Source organism: Camelus dromedarius, chromosome 15 (genome assembly GCF_036321535.1).
Source record: "Camelus dromedarius isolate mCamDro1 chromosome 15, mCamDro1.pat, whole genome shotgun sequence".
NCBI classification, from domain to species: Eukaryota; Metazoa; Chordata; class Mammalia; order Artiodactyla; family Camelidae; genus Camelus; species Camelus dromedarius.
The window spans coordinates 1,675,616-1,688,290 of NC_087450.1; the positions used below are offsets into that span (position 1 = coordinate 1,675,616).

General features: G+C 35.9%; 1 protein-coding gene and 1 pseudogene across 1 annotated transcript; both read right to left on the reverse strand.

Moving 5' to 3' along the window:
- Positions 1-251: 251 nt before the first annotated feature.
- On the reverse strand, positions 252-1,400 carry LOC116151284 (olfactory receptor 4C46-like). Its single transcript, XM_031446731.2, is given in 2 exon segments — positions 252-583; positions 586-1,400. Coding segments are annotated over 2 exon segments (924 nt in total). The 5' UTR covers positions 1,214-1,400; the 3' UTR covers positions 252-287.
- A 7,241-nt stretch (positions 1,401-8,641) lies between these two features.
- Positions 8,642-9,833, reverse strand: LOC135322958 (olfactory receptor 4C13-like; annotated as a pseudogene).
- Positions 9,834-12,675: the final 2,842 nt, after the last annotated feature.

The window sequence follows — 12,675 nt, forward strand, 5'->3', positions numbered from 1 at the left end:
ACTCTGGAGTAAAACATATTCTACAATCAAACTAGCAGTTTATTGTTGTCTTTACCATTGGTTATTCTGAAGCTATGAACATGAACATTGAAACTTTGGTAAAGTGCATTACAAGTCATCAAAATGCCTAATGAATGTCTCGTCAAAATAAAATACTCAACAAAATTTAGTCTCTGAGCCATTTTTTTCTGTCAGTGACTGCAAAATTTCTTATTTTTTTCACAATTTACAACATGTATAACCCTCCCATGTATATAAATCATGAGTTCCTTAGCATCATGAACAGCCTAAGTTACTCTCCTCTTCAACAAACTCCTCATGGCATTTTTCACCTCAGTGTTTCTCACTGTGTAAATGATAGCATTTAACATAGGAGTGAGGATTGGAAAGAACATAGTTACCAACTTGTCCACAGGATAGGTGGCCACAGGACGTGCGTAGATGAATATACAAGGGACAAAAAAGAGTATCATAACTGTAAATTGGGAGCCACATGTTGAGAGGGCCTTGTGCCGTCCTTCAGAGCCGTGGGATTTCAGGGAGCTCAGGATGACTATGTAGGAGATGAGTAGCATGAAAAAATCAGTAAGCACATGCCCCCACTGTTAGCACTCACTACCACCCCAAGCCTGTAGGTGTCGCTGCAGGCAAGTTTCAACAGTGAGAAGAAATCACACCTGAAGTGGTCAATGACATTGGGACCACAGAAGGTCAAGTCAAATGCAAAAACAAACTGCACAGTGGCATGTAGGATCCCCCCAAGCCAGGCCACCACCACCAGGAACTGGCAGAGCCACTGTTGCATGATGGTCATGTACTGAAGAGGCTTGCAGATGGCCATGTAGTGGTCATAGGCCATGACAACCAGGATGATGATGTCTGATCCTCCTAGGAAATGTTCCACAAAAAGCTGAGTCATGCAGCCACCCCAGGAGATGGTTCCCCTCTGGTACAGTAGGTCAATGAGCATTTTAGGAGTTGTGACAGAGCTGAAGAGGGCATCAATGCAGGACAAGTAGGGGAGAAAGAAGTACATGGGAGCTGAAAGTACAGGGCTGAGGGAGATGGTGATGACCATGAGCAGATTGGCCAACACTGTAAATAAGAAAATGAGCAAAAAGACAATAAACAGTATTTTCTGCAAGTGTGGATTCTGCGTGATTCCCAAGAGAACAAACTCAGTCACGTTGTTGGAAGGCATGAGGAGATCCATTCAGCAAGTTACACCTTCCTGGGGACTCAATTATCTAAAAGAATAGGGAATGATACTTATTAATCATGAAAGAATTGTGATCTGAAATTTTTGGTAAAAGAAAAAGCAGTCACTGTACCTGTGGATCATGTCCCTGGCACTCCTGCCTCAGTGCTTGTTTCAGTTCTCTCTTACGTCCTCCATGATGTTCCCATCTCTTCAGACACCTCGTACCTGTCACCTGTAAAACATCTATAGGGCAACATTTGGTCAGTAATTTACTGAGAAAATCCTAGGCTGTCTACACAATATCTGGATTCTTTTTCTTGTTCCAGCTCCATGTGACTCTGCTAAGTCATCTCTGTGTTCCATGGTTTTGATTCCTCCTCTGTGTCTGTGGGCTTGCAAATTGTAATTCTCACGTGTATATTGTAATCTGAAAGCTGCCGCACACACATAAGAGGTATTTCCTCTTCCATGAGAATTTATATTTGAATCCTCACTTTAACTGTGGAAAGAAAGATATCATCAATAAATATCTACCATAAGCAGGTACTTTTGGGAAATGTATTATGTCATTGGCAACTCACTCTCCTTGGTACCTACCAGAACATATAAGGTATTCACTGCACCTACCACAGTGCCTGGAATAATGTCTGCACTGCCTGAAACTCACTAGGTTATGAGTGAAGCTTGGTGAATTGTCACTCTCCATGGGTAATAATACACCTGCTTCCCCAGACCATAAACCTACAATGAATTCAAGTGTTCTCGTCCTCCTGCTCTGTTTATCACACTCTCTACTTTATGAGAAACATAAATAAACATTTGAAAGTAATCTGTATTCCAGTTTAACATTTTCAAATACACTTATAGGGTAAATATGAAATATTAATTGCCTCTAAGAAAGAATATATTAGTGGATCATTTTACTTTCTAGGTAATTATAGTGTTTGCAAATCAATAGTTTTTATTCTTCAAAATTTGTTCCACATATAATTTAACATAGTCATATTTGGTAAATTTTGAGCTTTCATATTTTTGATTTAAAAAGAAAAACTCTTGCATAGGTGTTCAACACACAAGGATCTATCAAGGAAAAAAATCCCTATTTTCAAAATTCTAAAAATTAAAATTTAATGTGGAGAACAAAAAGAAATAATCTGCTAGATAAGGTGGAGAGGTAGGTAATGCATTAGATATTTACACATGTACACACATAATCCTGACACATGCAAAATCTATTACTTTAAATGCCTATGTCAAATTCACTCATTCAAAAAATATTTATTGGATACTTACTATATATATTAATGTATGTTTTTTTACACACTCATGAGAAGTGTCCTTGTTAAATGTCCTTAGTGACTGAAATTTCATTACCAAACAGCAGCAACCCATCCCTCCATGATGTGAGTGACCTTCCCACCCCTTTATGTTTCTGCTACAGGCATTCTCATGCCTACTTCTCCCATCTTTCCACAGCATCCATCTTCCATCATTCCTGGTTACAGGACACTGCATTACTAATAGAATGAGGACATTTAGGGACATAAATTTCCCAAAGAAAAGAGGAAACATAAACAAAATAAGATGTATTCTGCCTAAAATATGTCTTTTCATTACAAAGATATTTAATTTTCAATTTATTTTTTTAATTGAGTTATAGCTAGTTTACAATGTTGTGTCAATTTCTGGTGTATAGCAAAATTCTTCAGTCATACATGAATAAACATGTATTCATTTTCATATTCTTATTCACCATGACCTACTACAAGATATTGAATATATTTCCCTGCACTATACAGTATAAAGTTGTTTATCTATTTTGTATATGCCAGTCAGTATCTGTGAATCTCAAACTCTTAGTTTATCCCTTCCCACCCCTCCCCCGGCAACCACAAGTCTGTATTCTATGTCTGTGAGTCAGTTTCTGTTTTATATATGAGTTCATTTGCCTTTTTAAAAGAGCTTTATTTTTTAATTTCCCAAGCTGGAAAATGTATCCATATGTGAAAACAAAGTGCATCAGCTTCATTGCATTCCCTTATTCTCTGGTTGACTTACCCTATAGGTCAGAAGAGAGTACATTATACATATAGTAAGAATTAGACATAATTAATAAAATCAGTTTAGAAATAACTAAAGAAATAAAAATTAATTTTTTCTTTTATCTTTGGCTCCACAATACACTTTCTAGAAATAAACCCTAAACAAAAATATTCTTAAAACATAAAAATAATTATTTATAAATGTATTCAACACAATTATTAAAACCTGTGGAAAATTTAGAAACTACATGGACTGTTCAACATTGGAAAGATGGATAATTAAAATATAGTGCATCTCTTTGATTGATGTGTAGTTTTTAACAGAAGTGTTTTAAAAATTGTGTAATATCATAGGATATACTTACATTGCATTATTAAGTAGGAAAAAATGATGCAAATTTGCAGTATATAATTATTATAACTAATTTAATTCTAACTATATTATTCCTATAACTAATTTAAATACATATCACTGAGAAAATAAATCCAAGTATTTTTTGTTCAAAGTTGGTGGTATTGTAGATGGGTCGATCTTTCTTGATGTTTTGCAAGTTGAAGAGGGGTTAAAATCTCAGATTGATGAGGATGACAGTGATTATATAATTTGTAAGATTCATTTAAACTTGAAAATCTATGATTATGTGGTTTCTTGGGGAAAAGGAGATCTTACCTATGAAGTTGTCTAACATAGCTCCATGGCCAGGGTCCCAGGTAGCCGTTAGTTCACCAAGAAAGAAATAAAGTAGTAAGATGAAAAATGCCAACTAGCTCAGTTACAATCAGTCTTTGCTGATTTACCTTTAGATAAATTATTTCTCTTGAGCCTTAAAAGTGCTACCACATATCCTGTTTGCAGGCCAGTTTGGTGAAGTTTCTTAGCTGTGGCTGATTGGACCTCAGGGGTCTTTCACCATCATTAGGAGGTCTTGTCAGCAACATGAGAACTTCACAATAGAATTATTGTAGCATTCGTCTTTAATTTTGAACTCCTCATTAAGTCTACATGAAGACAAAACACTATGATAAAAAAATAAGTTTACCATTTCTGAGTTTAAGTATTTGATAACAAATGTGTATAATATGGAAGTTGACTCTTGCCTATTGTATGAATTAAAAATTTGGGTGGTTAACTATCTGATTTAAACATTTTCATGAATGTATTCTATATTTCAATTGATCTACAATTAACGCTAATCACAGCTTTAAATATTGTTTTCAGACGTACATTAAGTGACAATTATGAACCTTATTATAATATTAGCACTTTATGCCTAATAAAGTTCACAGCAATTTTCAAAGTAGTTGGACTTGTCTCATTCTGCAACTGAGATGATATGGTAATGACAATGATGAAAATAATTGCATCCTTCAATTACATTCAGAGACGGTGGAATGCATTTATTTCAATTATTTAAACTTAATCTCATAATATTCCTATGGAATAGAAAAAAAATAAGCATCAATACTCACAATTTACAGCAAGTTTATATTACAACAGGAAAATGAACACCATTTGTGGTGGGGAAATAAGAAGCCAGGCCACTAAATTCTGGGCCAGGATTCTTATGTTTCATTTATAGTTTTGTGACTCAAGTGTCCTGATACTCTTATGCTGCCACCAAATGTAAGGCCTATTACAATTATCTACTAAAATAAACAAAATTGATATTTGAAATTATTTTAAAAATAGATTCAGTCCAATTCAACTTATGGATATTCCTATACAGAACCACACTAAATCACCATGTTCCAATATGCTTGAATTAATAATAAGAAAAAAAATTGTACATAACTCTGGATTGGCTCCAAAGAATGTGGTCACTGTGAGCAGCATGTGTCACCAAGGGAAAGAGTTTAAGAAAACTGAAACCACATTAGTAAACCTGGTTTGACTAGACACTTTAATATTATAGTGCCAAAAATAATACTTGTAATGTTAGATGCTGAAGATTTTATGAATGAGGGTCTGAAACCATCTATAAAACTATGGGGAGTATGGATTTTCCTGAAGTGTCATCATGAGAATGTCTTTCAACTTGAATTTTTCTTTCAACTCTGGAATGAAAGCCAGAGTCAGATAAAAGAATTAGCAGGTACAGACAATCATCATTCCAACCTCATAAAAGCTTGACATCCATTTGCAATGGCCCATTAAGTGTCCTTCCATTCTCTACTTAAATAGCTACAGTTTTGGGCAGAGAGATTGCTTTAGAAACCCAACCCCTGTCTAGTGTATCTCCCCAAGCCCTAGAGAAGCAAGGCTTGGAAGGAGAACAGAGATAGGTTTAAAGCAGTGAACATTGTCCAGGAAAATAATTTTTCAAAAAAGGAGTTCCTGGAGCTATACCAGGAAAGTCTGTACCCAGAATACAAATCCAAGGCCAGAGTGTTGTAAACTCTGAAGAGACAGCACCACAGATTCTCAAACTTGAAGAGTAAATCAGAAAGAAAGCAGAAGAAAGTTTATATAGATTTTACCACAGTTGATCAGAAATTAGGTGAGGAATGGATTAACCTTGATAGGTTCAGGGACTAATTTCACAAAAACAAGATATCTGTCAAAGTGTTTTAATGACATTTCACTAAGTAGAGGAACATGTTCTCAATATAACAAAGCACACAAGAGCAGAGTTCATGCTGTGTTAGTCCAATCCAGAGACAATTTTATCACAGAAGAACATCTCTGAAGTTGTTTACCAGAAACAGAAAAGTTTTGGGAGGTGGACTGTGGTCTCATAACTCTTCCAATTTTACCTCCAATTGAAGTAGAAACAAAAATATCTATATTTATGGCAATAAACATATTGGTTCAGGCAAAATCACAGAACGTGGAAACACCTTCCAACTTACCCAAACTACTTGTACAAATAGGGGAGGCTGTTTAAGGTTATCGAAAAAAAAAGATGGCATAATGTGAAATAAAACCCATATCTCTTGATGCTGAATATGGTGTTCTTACTCTCCATCATGTTTTCATAACCATAATATGCTTGCTAAATAAGTAACTTAGGAAAAGGCAATTGGCAAAGACCTAAAGAGAAGAAGTCACTCCACCACCCAAAAAATAAGAATGCCTCAATGACAGTCTCCACAATGTGGCCAATGTTCAGATCTGTGTTTTGGTATTTTCACATCATTAAAACAAGGAGAATGGAGTGGGAAGAATAGATAGGCAGAGTCTAAAGACAACATATTATGGCTTAAGTCTATTGAGTCTCATTTTCTTCTTTTATGAAATTGAGTAAAATCCTCTCTAATAATACATGTTGCTACATTAAGAAAGTTAAAATATATAAAGAACTTCTCAAAATCTATGCTTCATGGTTGGCCTTTAACAACAGTTATCTCATTTCCCGTGCTAATTTCTTAATAATTTCACTGAATTAAAAATCCAGATAAAACCAACATATTTTTTACACACCAGAGCCAAACATTATTTATGTCATTAATTTACATCATTAGTATATCCTTTATATGTTATTTTAAATATCAGAAATAATCAGGTGATACTCTGTCCTCAAGAGAGACTACTGATGACGAGTGCAAAGGAATATCTTAACAAGCATTAACCTTACTCACTAACCAGTGAGACTTTATCCACTGAGACCACCAGACTGCCTTATATTTCCTCCTCCGGTTCTTGAACCTTCCCAGTTTGCTGCTGACAGCTTATAATTTGTGCCTAATTCATCCTCTCACCCCTCCACTGAGCCCTTGGGATAGCCCCTAAGACACAGTCACTGGCCTTAGTTTCCCCTTCAAATCCTCCATTTGGCCTTAGAATAGAAATAACATTTAATCAATACTTTTTCTATCCGTAGCCTTGGATTACTCTCATCTTCTATCTAATAATCATAAGACAAAGTGTACCACACATCATTTAGTTTAGATTATGCTGAAATGTTTAATACTCACCAGCAATTGCAAATATGACCATTTAAATAGACAAGGTGCTGGAAAAAGGTTCTGTTTCTTATGAATTGGAGACAGTCATGACCACCTTAGTAAACACAATCACCCCAGTACCATGCTCTGGATTTACTTTATGGTCAAATTATGGAAGAAATAGCTCCATTTGACCATTGAGTTTGAGAAAGGGACATCTGTGAAAACTCCATGTGCAAGAGTGGTGCAGTCAGAGAAGCTTTGTTTTATAAAGAGTTGTGTAATAAAACAGAATGCGCTGGTATTCTCCACGCACATAGAGGAGAAGTGCAGTTACCCCACTTTCTGAAAGTTCACTTTAGGCACTTTTTTTTTATAAAGACCAACATAAGTACTTTAGTACTTGTTTTCAATACACAAAATAAATCTGAAGGTGATTCTTCTTTAATAGAAGAAATCTGTCGCCATACTAATGTTGGTCTTTTGTAAAAGTGAAATGCCATAGCTCAAACTTACAAAAAGAGGAAAAGAAATGTGTAGTGCTGAAATGGACAGCTACACATGAGACAAGGCTACAGCAAATCTGACACCATCTTCTTGAAGGACAAAGTTGTTTTATTAAGATTCCATATAATTTTTTAATCTGTAGACCTAAACATAACACAGACAGTTGTGTTCCAGTTGAAAGAGAGTAAGATTGAGTTTTAAAGACCTGTGTTGGAATTTCATAGCTGACATTTGTGAAAGAAAGATGCATTTCAGTGTAACAGACCCTGACACACTATATGGGGTAGCCATGCATGATGTGAGGCAAGTAAATTAGTAAACCTCTCTTGGGTTCAATTTATTTCCATGTAAAATGGAGATGCTGATCATGGAATGACCAGTTGAGTTTGTGGATGCAACTCTGCCTGATAGAGTCATAAAGTGTTAATTTAATGCCTTCCAAGAAAGAAATAAAGCAGTAAGATATGTGTATCAGACTCATAGTTCATTACTTTTGGAACCTAACCATAGGCTATTCTGTTGAATTTTGGTAAAAAAATGATTATCTATGTTTCAATTGGTTCCTCTAGTCTTGCTATGTAAAAATAAAACATTTCCTTTATATTCATGAAAACTGGGTGCCACAGGATATTTAAGAAAAAAGGAGCAAACTAAAAGTAATTTCAAAATTTCTGGCTTTTTTTTTTTTTTGCCAAAAAAGAATTGGGGATAGATTGTGAATTATCTTTTCCTTCTTTTGAAAGTATCTCCCTTTTTACTTTTGGCAAATTCATAGCATACACACACATACAAAATAAGCAGTGATTCCTTCATGCAAATGTCCTTTCATCACATATCTAAGAATGAGAATAAGAATTTCTATCCCTTAATTGGTCACCACAGGCTAAGCAAAAATAGAAAGATTTCTGAGATTAAATTCCTGAGGAAAGGTGAACTCCATCCAAGTAATATACCTGAAGAATTTTGTAAAGTAGAATGAAGACTCTAGAGAAAAACATACTCTATATTCATCATACTAGGGGTTGATGGTTATTCTCTTCATTGGCTATTCTGAAGCTTTAATTCTGAACATTGAAGCCTTGGTAAAGTATATTACAAATTATCAAAACATCTTAAAAATGACTAGCCAATATTAAAAAATTGACAAACACTAGTTTATAGACCTTTTTTTTCTGTCAATGATCTGCAAAATTTCTTCGCTTTACTGCACAATTTACAACATGTATAACCCTCACGTGTATATAAATCATCAATTTCTTGTCATCATGAACAGCCTAAGTTACTCTCCTCTTCAACAAACTCCTCATGACATTTTCACCTCAATGTTTCCCACTGTGTAAATGATAGGATTTAACATGGCAGTGAATATTGCATAGAATATGCCCATAAACTTGTCCACAGGATAAGTGGCCACAGGACATTTGTAGGTGAATATACAAGGGACAAAAGAGAGCACCACTACTGTAAAGTGGGAGCTGCAAGTAGAGAGTGCCTTGTGCCGTCCTTCAGAGCCGTGGGATTTCAGGGAGCTCAGGATGACTATGTAGGAGATGAGTAGCATGAAAAAAATCAGTAAGCACATGCCCCCACAGTTGGCTGCCACCACCACCCCAAGCCTGTAGGAGTCACTGCAGGCAAGTTTTAACAGTGAGAAGAAATCACACCTGAAGTGGTCAATGACATTGGGACCACAGAAGGTCAAGTCAAATGCAAAAACAGTCTGCACAGTAGCGTGTAGGATCCCCCCAAGCCAGGCCACCACCACCAGGAACTGGCAGAGCCCCTGTTGCATGATAGTCGTGTAGTGCAGAGGCTTGCAGATGGCCACATAGTGGTCATAAGCCATGACAATGAGGGCTATGACTTCTGATGCTCCCAGGAAATGCTCCAAAAAGAGCTAAGTCATGCAGCCACCCCAGGAGATGGCTCCCCTCTGGTACAGTAGGTCAATAAGCATTTTAGGAGTTGTGACAGAGCTGAAGAGGACATCTATGAAGGACAAGTAGGTGAGAAAAGTACATGGGAGCTGAAAGTACAGGGCTTAGGGAGATGGTGATGACCATGAGCAGATTGGCCAACATGGTAAATAGGAAAATGACCAAAAAGACAATGAAGAGTATTTTTTGCAAGTGTGGGTCCTGCGTGCATCCCCGGAGAACAAATTCAATCACATTGTTGGGAGATTTGAGGAGGTCCATTCAACAAGTAACACCTTCCTGGGACCTGAATTACCTACAAAAGTTATGAAATATTACCCATCAATCATGAAAGGATCATGGCCTGTATATCTCTAAACAAAAAAACAGAGCAGTCACTGTACCAGTGGAACGTGTCCCTGACACTACTGCCTTGGTGCTTGTTTCACTTCTCTCTTACTTTCTCCTTGATGTTTCCATCTCTTCAGACACCTAGTACCTGTCACTTGTAAAACATCTATAGGGTAACATTTAAAGGTTAATTTACTGAGAGAACACTGGACCACCTATGTGAGATCTGAATTCTCCTTCTGATCTAACTCCATGTGACTCTTCTAAATCATCTCTCTGTCCCATGGTTCTGAGCCCTACTCTGTGTCTGTGAGGTTACAGACTGTTATTCTCAGGTAGATCTTGTAAGCTGAGAGGTGCTGCACACAGGTAAGGGTTATTCCCTTTTACATAAGAATTCACATCTGAACCCTCAGCTCTAACTGTGGAAAGAAAGACACCATGAATGCATATCTCCCATAAGCAGGCAGTTTAGGGAAATGCATATAAGTAGTTGTCAACACGCTGTCCCTGGTATCTACCAGAACACATAAGCTATTCAGGTGTGTTTCCTCAGTGCACCTACCACAGTGCCTGGCATAATGTTTGCACTGCCTGAAACCTGTTAGGTGATGGGTAAGTGCTTGGTGAATTGCCATTCTCCATGGATGAGAATACACCTGCTTCCCCAGGCCATAAATGAACCAGGAATTCAAATGTTCTCATCCTTCTGCTCTGTTTACCATCTCTCTCTTGCTTATCAAAAAACATTAATAAATATTTGAAAGGAAGTTGCCTTCTAGGTTAATACTTTCTGGCACAGATTATGGGGTAATATGAAAATATTAAGTGTCTCTAAGAATGAATGTATTATTGGGCCACTTTGCTTTCAAAATATATGATTGTTAATTGATATTTTCTATTCTTCAAAATTCTGTATCACAGACAATTTATCAGAGTCATGTTCAATAAACTTATAGCTTCAGTAGACCCGGATTAAAAAAAAATTCTGTATAAGTGTTCAGTACACTAGGACCTATCAAGCAAATGAAAATCTTATTGTCAAAGTTCTAAAATCAAAAATTTTATATGGAGAATAAAGAGAAATAATTTGCTAAATAAGATAGAGAGGTAATGTACTATAGACATAAATATATATTAACACACAAAACACAAACACAAAAATCTGTTACTATAAGTACCTTTACAAGTTCAGTCATTCAACACATATTTATGGACACTGACTGTGTATATTAATGTATGTGTGTGTTCACAGAATATTGTTTAAAATTGTCTCAGTGAAATGCCTTTAGTAATACCTTCCCTGACATTTTATTACCAAACAACAGCAATCCATCCCTCCATGATGTGAGTGACCTTCCCACCCCTTTATGTTTCTGCCACAGGCATTCTCATGCCTTCTTCTCCCATCTTCCCATAGTATCCATCATCCATCATTCCTGGTTATAGGACACTGCATTTCGAATAGAATGGGGAAATTTGGGGACAGAAATTTCCCAAAGAAAATAAAAAACATAAATATAATACAATGTATTGTGCAAAAAAAGTCTTTTCCTTTCAAAGATAAATGAATAAAAAGCATTATTTTTTAATTATGCAATATGAAAAACTTCACATATGTGAAAACAAAGTGCGGCAGCTTCATTGCATTCCTCTGTTCTGTGGTTGACTCCCAACAGACCAGAAAAGAGAAGATTGTACATAAGGTAAGAATTATATTTAAAAATTATATTTAAAAAGTGTTTTAGAAATAACTATAAAGAAATAAAAATTACTTTTTCTTTTTTCATTAGCTCCATAGTACTCGTTCTAGGATTAAACTCTAAAAAACTATTTTTAAAAGCTAAAAGTCTTTATTTACAAATATGTTCAACACAATTATTAAGAGTTGTGGAAAATTTAGAAACTACATGAAATGTTCCACATTGGGGAAATTGATCATTAAAACATAGTGCATCTCTTTGATTCATGTGTGGTTTTTAACAGTGTTTTTAAAAATGATGCAGTATCATTAGAAAAGTCTGATTATTACTAAGTGGGGAACATTTTGTATGAAAATTTGTTATATAGTTGATCTCATTTGATTCTAACTAATTATCTTATTCTTCTAATTGAAATATATATCAATAACAAAAAAGGCCCCAAATATTTTCACTTCTAAGTTGACGATGTTGTAGTTGAGTCGATCTTTCTTGAAGTTTTGCCTGCTGAAGAGGGACTGGAATCTTAGACTGGGGAGGATGAGGGCTGACTCTACAATTTGTAAGGGCCTTTTAACCCTGACAGTCTATGATGATGTGATTTCCTGGGAGGGGGCGGGGAATCTTACCTATGACCCTGTCTGACATAGAGCTCCATGGCCATGGCAAAAGGCAGCTGTTAGTCCTCCAAGAAAGCACTGAAGTTGTAAGATTAAAGTTGCCGAATAGCTCAGCTACAATAATTGTCTTTGCTGACTTATAAATAGTACATTTGGATAAGGTCTTTCTCTTTAATTTCAGACGTGCTACCATGTTTCCTGTTTGTAGGTCAATCTGAAGAAGTTTGTTAGCTGTGGCTGATTGAACCCCAGGGGTATTTCACCTCCATTAGATCTTCCAACAACCCAACTATTTCATGAAACTGAACTGAACTTCAGAGGGAAAATTATAGCATTCATTTTTATTTTGAACTCTTCTTAAATCTACCTGAAGACAAAATATGACAGAAAAATAATAGGTTGACCATTTATGAATTTAGGTATTTGAAACAAATGAGCTTAATATTATGTCTG